The 22,242-nt window shown below is 37.0% G+C and overlaps 1 protein-coding gene across 2 annotated transcripts in view; it reads right to left on the minus strand.

Annotated features, from left to right (window-relative positions):
• Nucleotides 1–14,359: 14,359 nt before the first annotated feature.
• The window catches only part of LOC122062642 (mitochondrial Rho GTPase 1), a 31,270-nt gene continuing 23,387 nt past the window's right edge, over nucleotides 14,360–22,242 (minus strand). For both annotated transcript variants that reach the window (XM_042626290.1, XM_042626291.1), the window contains exons 9-15: nucleotides 20,998–21,079; nucleotides 20,083–20,294; nucleotides 19,856–19,925; nucleotides 19,564–19,676; nucleotides 16,607–16,757; nucleotides 15,583–15,769; nucleotides 14,360–14,779 (exon numbers count right to left, since the gene is read on the minus strand). In XM_042626290.1, coding sequence (XP_042482224.1) covers nucleotides 14,706–14,779; nucleotides 15,583–15,769; nucleotides 16,607–16,757; nucleotides 19,564–19,676; nucleotides 19,856–19,925; nucleotides 20,083–20,294; nucleotides 20,998–21,079 — 889 coding nt within the window. In that variant the 3' untranslated portion in view covers nucleotides 14,360–14,705. The remainder of the gene's footprint in view (nucleotides 14,780–15,582; nucleotides 15,770–16,606; nucleotides 16,758–19,563; nucleotides 19,677–19,855; nucleotides 19,926–20,082; nucleotides 20,295–20,997; nucleotides 21,080–22,242) is intronic.

Consider the following 22,242-nt stretch of genomic DNA (forward strand, 5'->3'; position numbering starts at 1 on the left):
CTCTCTCTCTCTCTCTCTCTCTCTCTCTCTTCTTTCTTCCTACTAACAGTGACCTTTAAGGTGGACTGGTAAATGTTGTAATTGAGAAGGATCTTTGTATTTTTATAGTTATTTAAATATAATATGCAATTATCTCTAGAGTCAACCAGATAGCTTTGAATTTATTGTATCTCTATATTCAATTCTCAGCGCACTACTTGAACCCTGAGTCAAAAAGGGCATGTATGACTTTCCTTGGTTCATGTATAGTTTTCTTGATATTTCTCCTTTCTTTGTTCCTGGAATTCTTTTTTTTTTTTTTTTCTTTGACAGAAGACCCCTTTTTTTGGTGTTAATTTCTCTTTCTTTGTGCCTTTTTTTGGTTTAGGGATAGTATCTATCTTGTTTACTTTTTAAATTTGAACAAATCTGAACAAATAGCATATGCACTTTTTTAACAATTCGGGGAAGATGACTACTATGATCCTAATGAAGAGAAAGTCAGAGTAGTCAACGTTTACGGAGAACAAGAAGATGGTGATGTTGCTGGTACTTCTACTATAATTCATCAAGGCAGTCAACGTGTACAAGGAAGACAGATGAATGAGCTAAGTATACAAATTGTAAATCAGATGGCAGTAGATAAAGGTTACCCACTGATTTGATTGTTTATGTAATAAAATTTCAAGACACCTATTTGCAGTTATGATTTTTATTTTGTAATTCCTATAAACTGGAATAGTAAACTTTTGTTTTTTTATTAAGATAAATGTGGAAACTCTTTGTGCTTCTATTTTATTATTTCCTTTAAGTAATAGTATTTTAAAAGATAATTTCATAAACAAATTATTTTCTTATTTAAGTTAAATTTGACCATAATAGCATGTATGTAATTATTGATTTCATTGTTCAAAAGTGAATTTATATAAAGTGTTTGTCAAACGTTGTTTCTGTTCTTTTTATATTCTAAGGATATTTTTGAAATAGTTTTACCAAACGCTATTTCTATTCCGCCAGAGTGTCTTCACAGCATGAAATCAAAAAAGAACACTTCTGTAAAAGAACATTCTCTAGGAATAGAAGTGTTATCAAACGGTCCCTATGTGACCCCTATTCAAAATAATAAAAATAAAAAAAGCAAGGGATCTATATGTTGCTTGCATATATTAGCATCTTTACATGCCAAACCAACAACTTGCAATAGAATAATGTTTTCTAGTGGGCTATGGTGCGTCATACATAGACCCACATATTTATTGAGGAGTGAGGAGCGAAGAGGGAGAGGAAGGCAACGTGTATTTCCTTTTCCCATAAATCCCAAGAAAAGAACCGGTAGAGGATCATGCTCTTTCTAAAAAAGAAAGGTTTAGAAAAATAAAATAAAAAATTAAGTAAAAACCAATAAACAAGTGGGTTGTCCTTAAAAAAAAAAGTGCTCTGCATAACCACAATTGGTCACACTAAGCTTATCCTTTAGGCCCTGAACCCTTAAATAATTGAAACTTCACAGTATAAACGAATGTAATCCATTATATTCAGCAGATGCATCAACAATTGTAGCTTACCTTATCATAACACTCTCCATGGAACTAAACTTAGTATCATAGAAGAAAAAAAAAAAATGACATAATAAATCAAAATATGAAACTTAATTATATTGATATATTAGGATTTTTTTACTTACCACCCCCCCCTTTTTGGTAAAGATTATTGACACTCCCCTAAGTTGCCAACAGATTTGCAACTCTTTTTTTTTTTTTTTTGCCATTTGTTTTATTATTAAAAGTTATTTAACATCTACTTAATATAGTGGTAAAAAAGTGGGTCTTCAAAAATTTGAAAATCATTTAATGGAACATTTAATGCAATTATTATGTTAAATGATAAATTTACCATTATTGAAAAAACTATATAAAATGATTTTTCGATCAAGACAAAGGACAATTAAATGAAGATGTTAAATTCAAAATATGCCTCTTTACCAAAAAAAAAAAAAAAATTTTCAAAATATGCCTACAAAGGAGTCATTCAAATGCTCCATTACAAAAAATATCAAACATAAAAAATAGTTGCGGCAACTTAGTACTAAAAAATTGTGCAACCATGATTTATAGACCGTACATTTGAGTTTTTTTTTTTTTTTTAATTCAATAAATCTTTGCATCATGGGTTTGTATAGGACCCAAAGAAATTATAAATATTTTATAAATGATAATTTGATGGAAATACAGCGACAATGATGAGCATTGAGGAGTAGTGATTTGGGAATCTTTTAATTTTTTTGGTAGATATAATATATATATATATATATATATATAAATTCAGCTATGCAATATTGAATGAACTAATGATTCTTTCAAGTTAATTTAGATGATAGCTCTATTTGTAATGTTATTAAAGCTTGCTACATATAATATGTTTACTTTTGTAGTACATGTAGATTCAAATTGTTCAAAATGAGATATAATATTAATTAGAAGTTATAACATTTTCTATTTCCATGTCCATGTGTGTCTATTTCTTTTATGAAGTCAATACATCATTTAAGCATGATCGTTGTTATAATTTTTTTGATAAACACCATTAAAGCATAGTCTAATGTCTTATATTCTTACTATGCCAAAAAAAAAAAAAATCTATAATTTTATGCTCTTAAAGCCTTTCTCTGTTACTTTCTGAGACCTTGTTCGATTGCTTTTCCTTCTGCTGCTTCTACTAAAACTACATGACTATAGGCATAATAAATGTGGTTTATTCTCTCACCTTGTGTTGTAATTGATGTCCAACTTGCTTCATATGTTTTTTTCTGAAATTTTGCATCTGTTAAACCATCAAGTTAATGTTAATTTAAAAGAGATAATTCCTTATTTATTAAAATAGATGCATATCTTTGATGATTTTGGATTTCTCATTCCTTATGCAACCAAAATATTTATTTATTAATCAAATTTGTTACATGATATGGTTTGATTTATTCTTATTATTTACAACCGAAAATTTTTCATACCAACTGGGAGTACATAATAATTATCTTCATCGATAAGTATGATTTGACATCTTTTAGGGAGAACCTTGGATTGGTGGGTATGTGATAAATGAAATCTTTTAAGAGTTTGCACGAAGAAACTCTGTTCTAAGGCTCAAGTGATCACTAATTGGATTAATTTAGAGTAAAGATAACTAAAAAAATACCAAAATGTTCTTCAAATTTATTGCGAAGAACAAATAAATTATCTATTGGCGTCAATTTTTGAGAAAGGATTCTCTGGACATTAGGCATTGCTTAGGCTAAAAACATGAGTATTTTTTTATTATTTCTTAAAAAAAATAATAAAATATTTTCATGTGAGTGGGTGTAGAGACCATCTCATGTTCAAAGACATTTTTTCCTAATTTTATTAACCAATTATTCGTTAGCTATCTAATATAACAATATTTTCACAAGAAAATTTTAGGTGAATATTAAGTATTCAAATTAACTTTCAAAGTAATGATTTTATCTACCTCAAACTATTATAAAGATATTGTTCTGTTTGGAAGGAAATCAAATTGTTGTCTTACTATTAAAATCCCCTAGTTTTAAGAGTGGACTGAATAAATCATCTTTGCAAATAGTTGGAGCAAGCTTTATTTTGATTATGTGATCAATAATATGAGGAATGAAAAAAGGAGAAAAGGGAGGCCAAGAGAGGCAAATTTCAAGTCTTGGAAGGATAGATTAGTTCTCAAACATTGTTACAATTGAGATTTTGTTTGATGCTATATGGAATTTTAAAACCTTTCAAATTAGGATTAAAAGATCTTCCGAAATCAAAACATCAGTCTAATTCCAATTCTCCAATAAATCATTTATTGGAAGAGTGGTCTAATAGTTATTCCTCTCCAAAATTTTGAGCATGTTATTATGGTTGGGGCATGTAGACATGAGAATCTTCCAATTGAACTATGGGAATATTGAACTCATTATCCAAGTTATTTTTGAAATCCTTAGTCGTTATTACTTCACTTTATAGATTACTCCAAATGTGAGGGAGTAATCTGTACAATTATATATATATTTTTTAAGTGTCTTATTTTCTTTGGGAAAAGTTTTCTTTCACCCATAATGAAAGATTTCACCCATAAATTCACTATCATATTTACATGCTCTGTTGGAGGTTCAAAATTCCCTTCATTGCTTCTAGACACTCATCAAAGGGTAATGATGATCATCAGTGAAGGGATTCCTCATGAGTGAAGGAAAATTTATTTCTTTTCTTTTTAGGTTCAAATGACACACACACACACACACACACACACACACACACACACACACACACACAGAGTTAAACAGTTAAACTAAATATACATAGTTACACATGCATATACACTTGTCATCTAAAAATAAAATTTCTTCCATGGTCTAAAAGTTAAAAGGGATTGTGTTTTTACCTTCAGCAGAGTTAACAGTTAAACTAAATATACATAGTTACATATGCATATAGCCTTTTCGTAGTCTCAAAAAAAAAAAAAATCTTTCAAGGTCAAGGAACTAGTGGGGATGGTGTTTTTACTTTCATCCTCAAAATCTAGCTATTAAGAAGATAATGCCCAAGTACTTACAAGTCTTCACATCAGGCCACTCAGTTGCGATGTGAGATTATTAATGATACATTCTCAATGGAATTTCAACAATCTTCTCCTCCACAGTGGAGACATCGAGATTTCTCATTTTTTCCTCCATGCGAAAACCATCGAGATTTTCCATCTCCACCTCCACGCAGAAACCATTGAAATCTTAGTCGATTGTATCCTTGGAAGCACATTAATTGGGTTCCCACGCTCTGACCTTGCTAAACCTTGGCTCTGATACCACTGTTAGGGACATGGACCAAACTCATCCTCAAAAACTATTATTGAGGGTATGATGTCTTGTATTCTGTCATTTGCAAAAGTGGGTTTGTTCCCTTTTTTTTTTTTAGTTATATGTTATTTCGATAAATTTCCTATATAGGATTTCTCTATATATTTATAACAAGGGTTCTTTCTTTGTAGGCCATTATGAGAGAAGTGTGATAACAAATGTTGTAACTCTATTCTCCATTGATAATAAAGCAGGATCTCATCTTATGGTGGACATAGTCAATCTTGTCAAACCATGTAAATATATATTCATTGTGTGATTGTTTGTAAATTTTCTATATAGGGTTCTGTAAGTTTTTTTATTTTTTTATTTTTAAATATTGATAGAGTAACATATTATACGGCTAAAGTGGACTATGAAACTAATCAAACTATTAAAGTAACTTGGGTTATTAATTTAACCCTATATCAAATGTCACAAATGATACCTTCAAAATTACATAAAAGAAAAAGGACTAGACTAAAAAATATGGTGGTTCATATGGTTGAAAGAGGCTACTTCTCTCAACCAAGATAATCAATCATATTGTCTCATGGTAAAAATAATTTTCGAAAGATTGATTTTGGATCTCATTGACATTATTAATCCTATATCCTTTTTTTTTTCTTTTATATCAGAGGAAAAAAAAAAACTAAATTAAAATGGAGTAGCAAAGATAGTGTTCTGGGTTATAGATATACATCGAGTTTTTGTTAGCCATTGTCGTATGAACTAGATTGGTAAAAAAAAAAAACAATTACCTCATTAGTAGGCCTGAGACAAAAAACAAGGTTCTGCATAGCTTTGTACACATCCAAAAAAGGGGGAGGGGGGAGGGGGGGGAGAGGGGCTATGCTCAAAGGCCATGAGGTAGTGGTTAGGTCAAAAGATAATGTTAAGAAGGGCCACCACCGAATTGCTCCAAACTTCCTTCACCTCCCACTTCCACTGCAATGCATGTTGCGCCCCAAGTAGTAGAGCCCTTGCGCATCCTTCAATCATATTTCCTGTCAACAAGTAATCTGTCATTAATTGGGAACACTTTCCTTTAGAGAGAAAACAAACTGCCCATCCAATCATATTGTTGGTGGGGTCGAAAATTATATCCTACATCCTATTTTGAACATAAATGATGCATCTGACATACTTCTAGAATCAGAGATTTTGGCACCAACCAAGGGAATGATATAAAATGGGTTCATTCATTTCAGAATGAAAAAATATATCTATAATATTTTGTTTGGGTTTTGTGTGATTGTTCATCACATATTTGGGTAGCTGGACTATTAAGACCGTGTTTTCAAAACTTAAACTTCTCCACATTTGAACAAGTGGTTAATTTATTCCTCAATAATAGGATGTTTCCTCACTCACAGCTAGTGTGGATATTTAACATTTTTTCTATCACTTTATACTTTATATAGAAACATAGAAATAAAATAATTGCCTTTAGTATTAACCCCAACCCCCCTAGTAGTAACAAATATTAATAAATGGATTGCTCAACTTAATTTATATCCCAAATGTTTTAATGATTTGAATTTATTTACTATAAATGGTCAAGCCCATAGTTAGCAAAAACGGGAATGAAAAAAAAACATAAATGGACGATACGGGTTTTAAAGAGTAAAAATTTTCGAACAATATGCTCAAATAAATGATAGAAAAAACAGAGAACGGCAAAAAACGAAAAATGGACGGTACAATTTTAAATGTGTAGATTTCAAACAAACGAGACAAAAAAAGGTAGTATACTCATATAAATTAAGAAATTATTATATGACCACATGCATCTAATGTTCAAAAGAACTACAGTATCCAACACTAATGCATATATTTATCTCATGTCTCATTATAAGTTTTATGACATATAATTGAATATCATCCAACACCAATTCTAAATTCATACATCACACATGTCCAACTCTTATTGAGCAATGTGGCTTGGCTACGATGTTGTTCATTGTTGTCAACATACTCAACACACACTTTTGGAGTAATGTACGTTCAGTTTATGTTGGGAGTCATCACTTTAGAAACATTTTTCAGCAAATGCCTCAGTTTGTATCTCAATTTTAGAATTCATATATTGATATTGAGTTGAAGATGATATCATGAGAAATATAGGACATTGAGTTAGCTTCAAGTCGGCGAAAGAATCAGGTCAATCAGAGTTCAGGAGAGAGATATAATCAATTAAATAAATATTATGTTCAACAAGTTGAGTCTTAAAAAAACCAAAAAAGGGGAACGTGTTTAAACGTGTTTACAATGGGAATGCTTGTCGTTTGTAGTTTTATCCCGTATCTTTGGAAAGCACATGGAAAAATGTGTTTTAAACGGTAAAAAGTGAGAACATGTTTTTACTAATAGTGGGACTCCAGCCAGCCTGAATACAGGATGTCATAACCCTTTTTGGTCATACCCAGTTTTGATTTGTGCTGGTGCTACTAATGTTTTGAACTCAACTTCAGGATGGGCATACGGAATACTTCTTGAAGGTAAGCTAAGGGTCATCAACACTAATTCTTCTACAGCTACTCAGAAAGAAGTCAAAGCAAAAGGAATCCTAGTAGGTTTGAAAATGGCGACTGATAAAGGATGGAAGTTGAAAGAAGTTTGGTTCTCATAACAGAATCTACTAAAGCTTCTTTTAAGACCAGATGGAGGAACTTGGCCACCACTTCACCTTGCCACTTTTTTGGAAATCAAAAACTAATCAAGAGAAACAACTTTTTATTGTAAAAATATAAATAGTTTCCCGGTCATGCATCAGCTATTCTCAATAGCTACCCCGGGAAGAACTTCCCTTAGTGTATGTATAAAACCTTAATGTAGTTTTTCTTTGCTTTGTGTTTTTTCCTTTAAATAAATTTTTTTTTTCTCTACGGGGCATTATCTACTCCCTTATGAATGACACATCTGCTCTCTAGGAGAGAGAGAGAGAGAGACAAAGGGCGTTGGGAGAGCCTATGCTTCCCCACAGAACACTCCCATTTTGTTTTTTGTTTTCTGTTTTTTTTGTTTTTACAAAGATTTCTCAGTGGAGGCTTACCAACTAGGGTAAGACTTTCACAGTGGATTGATGTTGATTAACACTTGTATTCTCTCGTAAGGAAGCTGAAAATCGATTAGCATCTTGATGTGCATTCAAGAGTGCCCAGGTGGTTGTATGTATTTATGCCAAATTGATTCAGGCTTATAGAACAGTAGCATAGCGGTTAGCTCTCACACGACAAAGATCAAACAGTAGTTGTGCGAATATTGTTCAGAACAGAGTAAAACAGACTTGCACTGGAATAGAAGAATTAGTGGTTAATTGATCTTACCTTATTACAACATGAAGAAAACAAGAATGACTATTCAAGGGAAGATGACCAAGAATAATACCATCACTCAACAGCACAAATTCATTAACAGATAAAGAAGTGTAAATGCAACAGTAGCTATAGTGGAGATGCAACTGACCATGTCAATATCCAATTCAGAATTGCATCTGAACATTAGTTTTTGTGGATGGTTTGAAGCACAACCAAGAGTACAATAGCCACCACCTTCATGTGAGAAGACTCTCAAGTGAAAAAAAAATAAAATAAAATAAAAAATATATATAGACTTTTATCTAAATCTTCCTGGGCAGGACCTGGAGTGGGCTCAGTTTGTTCGTGAGAGGCTCGAAACGAGTCCACCCACTGAATTCCAACCAAGATTCCAGTCATTTATGAATATTGAGTTGTGTACGTCTACTCGAAGCGTGTTTCTGATTGAGTGAAATCCACGGATGAAAAGGTGCCTAAATGGATTAACAACAAGGAAATGTGGTTTTCTTCCTGGGTGGGGAACCAGTTCCAACTTTCTTTCGTTAGTTAACCCCCAATGATAAATATCTCTGGGGAAACTGCTAAAGATTGAACATGTGGGAGGGATCTGAACTAATTCTGCTTTCATTTCCCCAATATGGAGCACTGAGTTACTTACGGTCCTCTTTCATATGGAATCGCCTTCTCAAGATCTATGAGACCTCCGATCAAAGAACAGAATTAGTGCTTTACTAATTGACTAAGAAAGTGAATCCATAAACCAATCTCTCAACATTTTATTGAGACGGAGTACACTGAACACCAATTCCATTGCACTGAAATAGGTTTCACATGGTTCGTATCAACTTGTCGGACCACTACTCGAACCCGGAGCTATGGGTGGGGAAGGAAGATGAGGGTTAACTTCAATGGAAAAGGGGGAATCTTCGTTTCATAGCCGATCCGCAATCATGCATACTTACACACATGTAAAAATAAAAGGCCTTTTTTCTATAATTGTTAGAGGTGAACTAGTACATGATCTTTTTCAGAGGCCTTCTGCTTAAAGAAAAGGGGGCATAGAGAGAAGGCTATAGAGAGGCTAAGAGAAGAGCGACTATCAGGAACGATAGCTGCCGTGACTGCTGTGGCCAGGTAAATTTGTTCGCCATGGGCATCACGAATGGCCGGATTAAATGTTGAGCGAAGTCTCTCCCTGTTAGGTAGGGGGCTAAAAGGGAAGATGAACTTGCTAAGCCAGGTGACATAGAAAGCTATCCGAGGGAAAAGTGGATCTCCTGTGACTTTTGTTCGGAAGTATGTGATCCATGAATCCAACATCGTTTTCTTGGTTACCTTATCGTATGCAACCTGATGAGCGTCGGCTGGTCCTTATAGCTTATTTTCAGCAGTCTCTGTTAGTGCTTTTTCTCTAGATTTTTCACCTTTTTTTGCTCTTCCTTCAGATTCTTGGTTGGAGTAAGTGAAGTGTAGCGGCATCATCCTCGGCCTAAGGAAGCAACACTGAAAAGCCTTCATTTTGTGGTCGAGAGCCGGCCCTTCAAAACAAAACCTTTTCTTCTTTGTGGAGTAGCTTATTATGCAGTACAGTAAGTAGGGGTTGGGGTGAAGATGGCATAGAACTCATGTCTAGTACAACCTTTACCTGCCCAGATCTCGATTATGGAACTTCTGTCCATTTCACAAGTCCATCGGGCTGGCAAAGGCTAGCTTACCAAGCCCACTAAAGACCCAAGCTAAAGATACTTCGCGACCGAACAAGCTCTTGACCACCATCTCTTGAAATGGCAGCGGAAACCCATCGATCGCCGCCGACAAATCAAAAGAGAAAAGGTGGATAAACCGGGGCTCTCTTGTGGATTAGATTCGAGCTTTAGGATTCTTTCCTTTCTACTAAGATAGATGATGTCTATTTGAATGAGGATAGAAAGCTGCTTCTTCGCTCTTATAAGGATATAGCCGGACTCTTGCTTGAGCTGGCTTAGGAAGAAACCCTCTCTATTGAATCTATATAGGCCCTCAAAGCACTCTTTTGGGCAGCAAGTCAGCAAGTCTCCCACTCCCTTAAGATTTGTTATCTCATATCTTATTCTCAATCGGCGAAGCAAATACATAGCATATGTACTAAGGTCATACCTAGAAGAACCAAGAAGGCGGAAGGAGTTCAAAGAGACAATTAAGTCAAAGTCGTGTTGGGCTGCGAGAAAAGGGAGGTTCGGAGGATCTACCGCATCCAGTCTATTCCGAAGGTGCAAGATAGGTTCCCCGATTGAAAGAAGTCCAAAAGTTCATTCAAACAAAATAGGTTCCATTCCGAAGTGTATTTCCACATATTGAAAAGCTATTTTCTTTCTCAGCCATCTTCGGCCTCCAAACCCTTCCAGGGCGATGAGACCCTTTCAAGGAGGTGATTGAGGCAGTGTGGTCATAACCTTTAGAGCTACCTGTCCAACTCAAGCGTCAGCTCAAAAACAGGGTTTCCCTTAATGTATGGGACGGGACCAGGTCGGATTAGTAGCTTGAGGGTCTAGGGTTTTGACCATCAAATACTTTTGGCATTGGCTCAGGATGCCCCAACTTAGGATGTATGCTTCGATACACCACCTGTAATCAACGGGTCAAGCACCCCTGCTCTGTAGGAATGGATAGATGATTTCGGGCCCATGAAATTGCACCAACCGAAGAGCCTCGAATCAATAAGGATTTCACCTCAAATAGCGCTTCTTTTCGCTCTGCCAAACGAAATCTCCGGTCAAGAAGTAGCTTTCGCACCAGTGATCAAATTCTTACTCTCAATTCCGCTCGACATCAGCACCTTGCCTCTTGCTGGCCTGTATTTTATTTACTTCTTCTGATGGTCCGTGAGAGGGAGGTTGTGAGTCACCTGGGCTACGGATTTGTCGGTTGGTTGATTCTCGAAATCACCTCTGGAAACAAAAAGCCCTAGGGTCCCGACCCACAAATGAATAGGGAGCGGGGCGAGGGTCTTTCATTAAAGGGGGGAAAGAAAGAGGGGTGGGGCTTTATTCTTGGGGGGCCGCCTTGCGCAGCTTTGGAAAGGAGAGTCAAGAAAGGGGGATAACCCTCTAACCCTAAGTATTCCTCAATGACCGATAGCGTACAAGTACCGTGAGGGAAAGGTGAAAAGAACCCTATTTAGGGAGTGCAATAGAGAACCTGATATCCGATGCGAACAATCAGTCGAAGGAGCGGAGCTTAGAGCTTAGAGCCGACGAGCGCACTCACTCTAACGGCGTACCTTTTGCATGATGGGTCAATGAGGAAATGGGAATAGCGGCTTAAGCCATTAGGTGTAGGCGCTTTCCAGAGGTGGAATCTTTTAGTTCTTTCGGGGAGAGATCTTTCATTCTGCGGCTCAATGAAGTGAATGAGGAAAGGTTGGTGAGGAGGCCGCTCATCCGCCGATAGGGTGAGGAGCCAACCTTTTTTTTTTTTCCGAACATTATTCCAGTCAAGAGTTCACATTCGTGTGGCACTAGTACTATACTAATAAATTTTCCACTCAACATTGGAGGGGGGACCCTTTCTTCTTTATCGGATGGGACAACAATGCCGTTCAAACAATGATAGTTCTCTAAACCCCCCCAAAAATGCTAACGGGATCCGGAGTTTTTCGAGAAAAGGTCCCATCCTTCAATATCAAGGGCCGCTTTTCTTGTAACGAATCTATTCCACTAAGCAACGGCTAGCGCGAAAGCCATTGAGCGGTAGCACATCAGTTTGCTTGCTGGGTAAGGATTGCTATCGCACGTGGTTGGAAAGGGCTCAAAAGGAATCAAGAACCATGTGCTTTTGTGTTTTAGGTTGATCTACCCTCAACCGACCCCGCCCACCGCCCATGGTGAAAATCATTACGCGCCTACTTTCCTTTATGGCTAGTTGTACTACTCTTCCTTGTTTCCTTCCATGGTTCCCCTAGGCTTGTGTTTGTACACAAAAAAAGAGCTAGCTTCAAGTTCTAGGGACGGAGTCGAAGATCAATCCTCAAGCTTTGGGGAGTGACTTCGCATCGGTTGTCTTATGGTAGCCATACCAACAAGGTCTCGTGAAGAGCCAAATAAGAACAAGACTTGTTTGTGTTAAGCCTATAGCTAGCGTTCCTGTACTTGAATGTTCAAAGCATATAGCGGGAGCTAGCATAAGTAAAAAAATATATATAGGGAGCTAACATAAGTTAAAAAATATATATTACTTATGTTTCAATCTAACGGCCTACATTCGCTAGCATTCCTAATACCTTTGTAACCCGCTAGCTTTCCTTTCTTTTGTGAGGTATAGAAATGTTAGAGGGATACAATGGAATTAGGAATGCTAGCGAGACATTAGCCATAAGATTTGTTCATCCAAAATACAACCGTTGGATGGAGGTAACATATCCAAACTCTCACTCCACCGCTGCTATACGTTTTCTCTCCCCCTCTTTCTCTCTTCCCACCCCTGCAACTGTGATTTGCCGCTGCTAGAGATAGAGCAATCCTACCTTAGGCATTTTTGCTACCGGTCATGGCCGGAGTGCGGCGTTGTCGCCGCCTGGATGGTCAACGTCCCCTGCTTCAGCATCGCCTTCTTGTCTTCGTACACCCCTAGTGGATTTGTTTAAGTCTTTCAGATAATGGACGTTAATGGTAAAACTTGCAGCTCTGCAACTACTCAAAGTGATGAAGAGATGGACCTTAGGCGAGGTCCATGGACTGATCAAGAAGACATACTCATCAATTACATTACTACTCATGGTGAAGGTCGTTGAAACTCCCTTGCTCAACACGCAGGTAACGTAACACTAATTCACCTCTCTACCATCACCAAACCATAGCCCAATTATCATCACCTGGGTTTCCTGTTTTTAGAACGGCCTAGGTTGTTTGGAGAGATGCCAACGCGAAAACCCATGAAAAAACAAGTGGGAATTTAAACTAATATCCTTTTCTTGGAGGTTGGGGCTTCAATTTTAATTTGGAATTGAAATCTTCGTCTTAGAGTAAGATTTTTGAAAAAGAAACGAGATTTAGTTGCAGTTTTTTTTTTCTTTCAGAAAACCCAAATAAAATATGATCAAGTGGGTTCTCAAGATTGACTCGGGTGTTGGCGCCACAGTCATAGCTGAAGTGCGATGCTACAACCGCCTAGACAATCAACGTCCTCTACTTCAACATCGCCTTCTTCTTCTTCTTCTGCGGTGTCCGCCCCCCATCAATGGTTTAAAGCAAAAATCCTTTTCAAAAGAGGGATACAACAATCACTATTTGGTAATGTTATAGAACCTTTCGTAGAACACGTGTAGATCAAATCCTCAAATCTATTGAATGATGGAGGTTTTACCACCGCTGACGAAGGGAGAGTGGGAGCCAGAGACGGAGATGGAGATAATGCAGAGAAGTAGAAGAAGAGAGATTATAGAACACCAATGGTAAGCAAGTTATGTTAGACAACGATCATCTAATGGTCAAGATTACTTATGTTTCAACCTAACGGCCTACATTCACTAACATTCCTAATACCTTTATAACCCGCTAGCATTCCTTTTTTTTTTTTTTTTTCTCATATACATAGGAAAAATGTTGGGTATGCCGCCGATATCAAGTATGCTAACACCCATTGTGTCTATCTCTCTCTCTTCCCTTTTTCTAAAATGACCCCCATATCCTTCCTGAATGATATTCCATCATGTGTTCCTATTGGTGCTATCCACTAGCATACTTGTTATTGGCGGCATACCTATCCCTCTCCCATATATATATATATATATATAAAGAACAGACTCTGGAACAACCGATTGTAGATTCATAAACCACAAAAACTAGATTCAAAGCTTTGGATATTTGAATCATTAAAGGGCTCGCTTTGACTACTAGGAATAGGTATAGGTTCAAATCCTTTTGGAAGATTTGATTCATCAAGAGCTTGCTTTTGACCGTTAGGAATAGGTAACCTGTTCCTGTTTTTCTTTCTATTGCATTTTATGTTTATCAAATCACATTATTTTAGTGTCAATCCAGAATGCTCCTTTTTTCTATTTACTTCCGAGCCATTTTTTTTCTATGAAACAAATGCACAAGTAATACAAAAACAAGGTTAAGGTTTTACAGATCAGGATTTCTGGATTGGATGCTGATCCTGGCCAACCTGAGAGGGAAGTGAAGAGAACTAAGACCCACTCTGAGCATTCTGACATAAACATAAATTATGGTTCCCAAAAAACCACTTCCACGGTGGCCTATTTTACAGGATGCATGGAAGACTTCAACAAATTTCCAAGATAGAAATAAGTGCATGCCAAGGAAATGAAAATTTCAAATTAAAATCGCTACAATAGAAGAAAAAGAAAAAGAAAAAAAAAAGAGGCCTGCACCAAAGAAAATTGCATAGGCGCTGTACATAATTATCATTTCGAGAACACTCCCAACTAAATGGAGAGAAGTGATCTAAAAACAAATGCTAGCAAGATGACTACTGGTTGAGATGGCACAAACCCAGAAGCTCTTTGACAGGTAACCTCGATCCTTTTAACTGGAATTATTCTTCCTTGAAGCATAAACACGGTATGCAGCCAATCCAACAAGAGCAACTGCCGCCCCAACTGTATATGGTGAAACAGAAATTATATAAAGAAAACCAAAAGGGTTAGAAAGCACACAACCAATAATGGTTAGAAACTCACTTGCAATGCAATAAACAAAAATTGGTAGCGTGATATTTCCATTTGGGAGAGGGATAAGCACACCATCCATGTGTTGGCAAGCTAGTGGGTGGCACCAATGGGGGCAATGGATGGAGGCATCACACAAAAGGGCAGGGGTGAATTCAAGGGGGACGAGAGAGAAACACAAAAGATGCTAGTATATGGTACAACAGCAGAGTGCCCAGTCTTTACCCTTTTCATTTTAATGAAAAGGAAATGCAAACAGACTTAACTCCTGACAAAATATATTCCATCCTTTTACAGTGCAGCAGTAAAAAACAAACATCTTACAGCGAAAGGGACAAAGTGGGAATTAAAACAATAATTGCAACGTCGGGCTAAGGAACGAGAAGTATGCAAGCCAACTAAAAGTGGGCTGACTTCTAATAGAATTGGGATAACAAGTAAACGACATTTGTAAAAGCATTGTTTGGAAATACCTATTCCTTTGGTATGGATGAACAAATCCCTTGGAGTGGAAAAACTATTCAAACCTTGCAAAGCTTTCAGAATTAATAACAATAGAAATAGACAACAGTTCTTTTCCAAAACCATATCTTTTCAACTTTCTTTCAAATCTCTCTTATTCCATTTTTTTTTTTTTTTTGAGTTTCTTTCAAATCTCATTAGATTTTTCAACCTTCAAGAACCTAATGAACCAATAACATTTTCTCTGAAATATAAAAAACCAACAAACATACCTGAAACAAACATAAGAGAACGATTAACAAGTCGATGGTAATGCTTGCGGTTTCTTCCGGCTTCCGTCTCAGGAATGCTCAAATGAGGGTGCTGTGCTGCAGTGATTATCCTTCGGAATATACTATTATAATCTCCTAGTTTCATGCTCACAGGAATAGGAGCCTCAATTCCCATATCCTGACTAACCTACAGAAACACATTTAGTATGAAGAAAATTACCATAGGTATGATAAGCATACATTATAAATACAAAGAAGATATGTAACTGTACTTGGGAGAAAGTGAAGGTACACCATCATACAGGTAAAACATAGACAAAAAAAATTAAAATGTCACATGTAGTAGCTAAAATAATTTGCACCACAACTGTAATCTGGGAAATTGTAACATCCTAAAAACTGGGACATGACATCAATCACGTTAGAGAACTATTTACCAGTATAGAAAGTCAAAGGCATTTGAATTTAAAGTGCAGGCACTGTTATGACTGCCAAATTTACTGGAATCTGAGGAATATTAATAAAAATACACAGGTAAAGAAGCCTACTGGCCGTGGGTTGAGTTGGTACAGTTGCTCCATTGTGACCTAGTGATCGCGGGTTCAAATCGGGAAAAAGCCTCTCCACAAATCGGGCGTAAGGCTGCATAAATTATAAACCTCCCCAGAGCCCATAGAGGCGGGAGCCTTGTGCATTGGGTATGCCCTATTTAAAATGAGCAACCCAATGCCCAAGGCTCCTGCAACTGCAGGGTCTGGGAGGGGCAAGTGTACGCAGCCTTACTCCCTGCTTCGCAGAAGAGGTTGTTTCCAAGTTTTGAACCTGGGACCAACATGTTGCAATAGTGCAACTTAACCATTGTGGGAACGCCCTATTTACACAAGTAAAAAAACCATGAATCTCCCGGGATTGACAGCTTGCAAGAACCTTGGCCATTCTTGTTTAATGCAAATAAGGAGTCATGTAATGAAGAGAAGCCTTGTGATAGAACTTCTCAAGTAACAAACATGGGCAAAACAATTACCCTTGTAGAATCTTGTATGGCCATTGGATATGGATCAAGATCATCCTTGGCAGCAACAATGAGGCAAGGCACCTCAAAGCCACTAGCCTCTCCATGACTAGCAACTTCCACGAGCAATTCCGTTGCCCTCTTCCATGAACTTTCATCAGAACTGAAAACGCAATAATTTTTTTTGTTAGAACTCATGGGAATCAAACTAAGGTGGTGTCAAAATACTCTTTGCCAAGAAGTGGAATAATAGAGACAAAACAAAATTTTTACTTCACATAAGCATATATATCTAAAATGAAAATAATGACACATGAAAGCACATTTTAAATCTACACCAATGAACTTCTGAAAAAAATAAACCAGACTAACTAGCACATATAAGCCAAAGAGAATATAAACACAAACAAGAGCCCAGATAAAAAGCTGACCAACCAAACACAAGGTAAGAGAAAGAAACAGCACACAGATTTTTGCACCAACAGAAGATTCCAATATGATCGATTGACAGTAATCAAAGTGCATGTTTGGTTATGTTCCTACTTCTCAAATTTTGACAATCCATATGTGGAGATTGGAGAAGCAATAAAATTGAGATTCTCATTTGGGGGCACAAAAAGCTTCCTGCCAAGATTCTCAAATTATGGGCCTTTGTTTGGAGGGGATGAGGGAATACAAGAAACCAGAGAAACTCAAAGGGCCCCAACTCCTCAATTCTGACTTCTTGACCCCGTTGCTCCGAAATCCAAGGTCAACGAGCTACCACCCAAACATACTGCCCTTTAGGCCAGCTCCTAATTCTGGGCCAGAAGCAAGGAGCTAAGAGTTGCACAAATATACCCTAAGGTTTCTAATTTTATGTGAAAACTGTCCAAGATTCACTTCTAGAACTTCCCAAGCCAATCCAGCCTCACTATATTCTTGGCACAACAAGTGGGAGCTTGGACAAGACAAAAGATTCACAACCCTTGGCTGAGCAGAACAAAAGTTGGCTTAGCTAGAAAATTCAACAGTAATGTTTTCGCATCTTGATGCAGTTAAGGGTGTCCAATCGAGCCAACTGGGCTTCAGAATAATTTATTTTGGCCCACGGGTTTGGCTCTACAAACCTTAAAAGCTTGCTATTTTTGAATTTATTAATATAATGTACCTCTTTTATAAGCCCATAAACTGGGGATGAAGTTAGTACACAGGATTAATAGTTAAGTGGGTTAGATTACGATACTCAATAGTTAGATAGAATTCTATTTTCAGTCTATTTACTTTGTTTAGAGTATTAAAGTGGTTAGGAGTCCTTTTATGAGTCGATTTAGGAACTTTAAAAGGTCTTTATATATGTAGGGGAAAAGAACTCTCCTTAGTAGCATGGCCGCCATGCCATGCTGAGGGGGAAGCATATATGCATCAACATGGCATGGGCTTTTTGGGTTTCACAGGTTGGGGCGTCATTTTGCCTTCCTCTGTGTCTGGGCGTAGGGGCCACGCGACCAGGGAGAGTTCATTTTTCCCAGTCCGTCCAGCATTCCCCACGCCCAGACATAGCTGGGTGTGAGACGACCCAGCTGCCCCACACGCTGGGTATTTTCACGCCCAGCTGTGTCTGGGCTTATGGCGGACAGAATTCCCTTGCCCATATGTAATACACCCCCTCAATTGGAGATAATTAGAGTAAAGAATGAATGTTTTAAGAATTCTGGAGCTGTTGCGCTTGGAATACAGAATTGGCATCCCAGACCTGATTTCTTCTCTTCTCTTCTCTTCTCTTCTCTTCTCCTCTTCTCTTCTCGTTCTCCATTGATTACAAGATTAGTTTCTGCAATTCTCTTCTCCCTCATATAAATTTCTAGTTATGATTATGTTTTTAGCAAAAAAATCCTATCTTTCCAAAAAGATTCTTAAAATCATACTCGAACAAGGAATTTTCTGAAACTTCCATAGTTGTCACGGCATATAGGCAACCCAAGGCGTTGGAGGGGGCCTAGACGCAAGGCAACACCAACAAGACGACCAAAGCACCTGCCCAGCCGACCAAGGTGCCTGGATGCCTAGGGATGGAACTAAATCTCGGTCAAAACTGTGACCAAAATCTCCGAGTTGTCTCGGTTTCAGGCCTGACCAAAACCGGCCTTCGAAATCGAGATTTAGATCCTTGTGCCTAGGCAAATCTAACCATACTAATCAATTATTTCTGTTTCAAACCTTTTTACAGTTTAAATTTTCAAACTTGAAATTGATTTCCTGTTCTCCTACTGTCTGATTTAAGTTTATCGATCGTCAAGTCTGTTCTGTAAGTCTGATCTCATATTTCTGACTGTCACTAGGCTTGTTATTTGGCACTGAAATCAATCTCCAATATGGTTTATTTGAAACTTCCATTGATATTCAGATTTGGGAATTCCTCCTCCACGTAGGAATCTTCAAATCCTAAGAATCTGACCATTGGATCAAGCCTGATTCTGATATTAATTTGAGCCTTTGACCAGAATTTTGGCTGAATCTGAACCCTTGATTCTTCGTTATTACAATTCTTTAGAAATCTGGTTTCATTCCTTACTTGGAATCCTATCGTAAGTTCATCTCCCACTAGATTTTATTGGTTCGAGATTAACACTGGATTACATCTTCTGCTGAAATAAGAAATGTTCACAAATCCCTATGTACTAATTTATACCACTTAAAAATTCTTGACTACAGAACATATATAATTATGAGCACCCTGCCCTAAGCATCTGACGCAGCACTCAGACTAAGGGTGGAAAAAAAAAACAACGTTACATGGTTAAGAACCAGCTTGAATGCAAATTATTCTAATGACTAGGATCAAAAGGCTCCAAATAACAGCCCCAACAAAATTTGACTTCTGAGAACAACATTAGATTGGGGGCAATAAGAAAAAGAAAATATTAAAACCATCTTTTGTACATTAAGACAGAAGGTAAACCTAATAAACATAACAGCATTATAATCACCTGTCATGAACAAAAACTGCTATGTCACAGGCTGCCAAAGACTCTTTATTAGACAGCAGATTTTTAACTCCGTCTTCTGGTATCTCTCGCAAAACAACTGTCTTCTTAGATCCCTTCAAAGGCAAGAACAAGTTTTGCCACATAAGAGAAATTGGCAAGAACAAATCCAAAGGAACGGATAATGTTATTATTTTAAATACAGAAGATGTAAAGAATCATGAATATAAGAGAGAGAGTTCTTCTGCCAAGTTATAAGAAGTGTATGCAAACTGATTCTTGTAATAGTACTCACCCCTAGAGTATCAACAACATTAACTGCAAAGCACTCATTTCTAGTTGAACTATAAATTTCAGAGAAGGGCCTGCATTTGGTATAAAAGATGAGAATCATGACTCAACTAAAGCAGGGATGATAGATTGTACTGGCATAAACAGGTAAACTAAGGCGAATTTTTAGTTGAAAGGACTAAAATAGATCAGATCTGAAATTAAATCAAACCAATTAGTTAAAGTATGCACCTTCCAATAAATGAATTCAATAATGCGGACTTTCCAGCACTTTTAGGTCCAAAGACAAAGCACTGGAACACATTTCTTTCTGATTGTTGCTTCTTGCGGTCTATTCGTCTTTTTCTGGTCACACGGATTGCCGAAGCCGGATCACCAGCATAGCCAATGTATATCAAATTTGCCAGACAACGGGCAGGGTCTAGCAGTGTCATGAGGGACCACTGCAGCCGACATTTCCAGACATTACATACATATCATAGCTAGAACAGCAAGCTAAGAAGTTTTGACGAATGATAATTGTATGAAGGCCAAAGTTACATGATGAGAAGGATAAGGAGGAAAAAGCCCCAGACAAAAGTGGGGGGGGGGGAGTACATAGCAACAGTATAACTATCATAATATTCTATAACAATTATACAACTGAACCAACAAATATTTTAGCAGTAAGCCAAGTTAGAAATGTTAACACCTGAAAAAAGGAGTAAACATGACAATAAGATCAATACTAATGGATATGCATAGAATAAAGTTGTCGAGCAGTGTTGTGAGTACCAACTGGCACAAGCAATTTTCAGAAACATTATACATAAAAAGCATGAAATGAGAAAATTGAAGGTAATTCAAACAAATGGTAAATAAAAACCAAAACCTATATGGGGAACAATGGCACCGAACAAAAGGCCAATAGAAAGCAGCAGCATAAGATCCAAATAATTTGTAAACTACAAGATGACTGAACAAACAAGTGCCAAATGTGCAAGCCCTAAAATCAAAATTTGTTAATCAAACTAGAAATTTTAGAACACCGAAAACAATGGGCAAAAACATGATAAGAAGATAAATTTAAATTGAAACGCATAAGAAAGACTTGAGGTACTATGCTACTTTATAAACACAAGAGAAAGAAATAGTGGACGTACACACCAATGACAGAAATCCATCAAGTGATAAACCATCCAATGCAGTCTTCTGGGCAGCATCTTTATAAGGACCTTCTCCCCAAGGACTGACATGCAGAAATAGAAAGTAAAACATAAGACAAGTCAAATAAGAACAAACATCACTTTGAAAGATTCTAAGGCAGCACTATAAGCAGAATGTTTACAATTCTTGATTAGATAATGTATTGAGATATCGATTCAGATTGCTAGTGTACCACAAAAAATAAGTAAAGTACCATCAAATGAAAAGCATTTCAGCGGGCCCGGGGGTGGACAGCATTGAAAAGTCAGAATCCACTCCTTCCTTCAATGTTTCCTTCTCCAAACATCATTTTTATTTAGTGGAGAATAAAGGAAACAGCCCTATGGGCCCAAAAAAAGCCTCCAAACAATCTGCCAGTAAGAAAACCACCATAATGTCGAACTAGAATCACAAGTGATCCAAATCCTAGGCAGGATCTCGAAATCTGGATGAATAGGGAGAAATTCCAGAACTCACAAACCGTGGCTAAGATGGAACTGAAACTTGGAGTACATGAAGGTCCTATATGAGTCAATAAACCCTCAAAATATGAGACAATTCCAATGCTTGAATTGAGAGATAGGCTGTTTGACATGAATTAGGAAACTTTTTCGAGTTCTGCAGAACAGCAACCTAATCTTTTGATGGTGCTTCTAGGCTTCAACAAACTTGCTTTGATCACTTAAACACTCTCTCACAGGAAACGAATAGAATGAAAAGAAAGAAAATTGATGGAGGGTTGAAAAGGGTAGAGAAGAATTAGTGAATGTACATCTAACCCCACAGGTTTTGGGTATCTCACTCAGCATGAGTAAACACTCAATTTTCATAAACCTCAATCTTTATTAACTTCTCAATTTGATTACAGCAACTCCTTATAAAGGAGTGAGTTCAGCTTACAATCAGAAAGTAATTAAAATAGGAAACTAACATAAACTTTCCTAACAACGAACTACTTGTTAACCAAGTAAATATAAAAATGGAAACTTCTATTAATCTAATATCTTCTAACAAATAATACTAACTTGCTAACCCAAAAAAAAAAAAAAAAAAAAAAGGAAACAAATATTCCCAAGTTACAAAGCTTGCTTGCCAAGACAAAACAAAGAAATAAAAATAGAAACTAATATCGAATATCTTAACAAGTGCTGGCAGCATCTTATCCAAACCAGCTGTCAATATTGGACTCCAAGGTACTGTTCACGT

This window comes from Macadamia integrifolia, unplaced genomic scaffold, assembly GCF_013358625.1.
Source record: "Macadamia integrifolia cultivar HAES 741 unplaced genomic scaffold, SCU_Mint_v3 scaffold1080, whole genome shotgun sequence".
In the NCBI taxonomy this organism is placed as follows: Eukaryota; Viridiplantae; Streptophyta; class Magnoliopsida; order Proteales; family Proteaceae; genus Macadamia; species Macadamia integrifolia.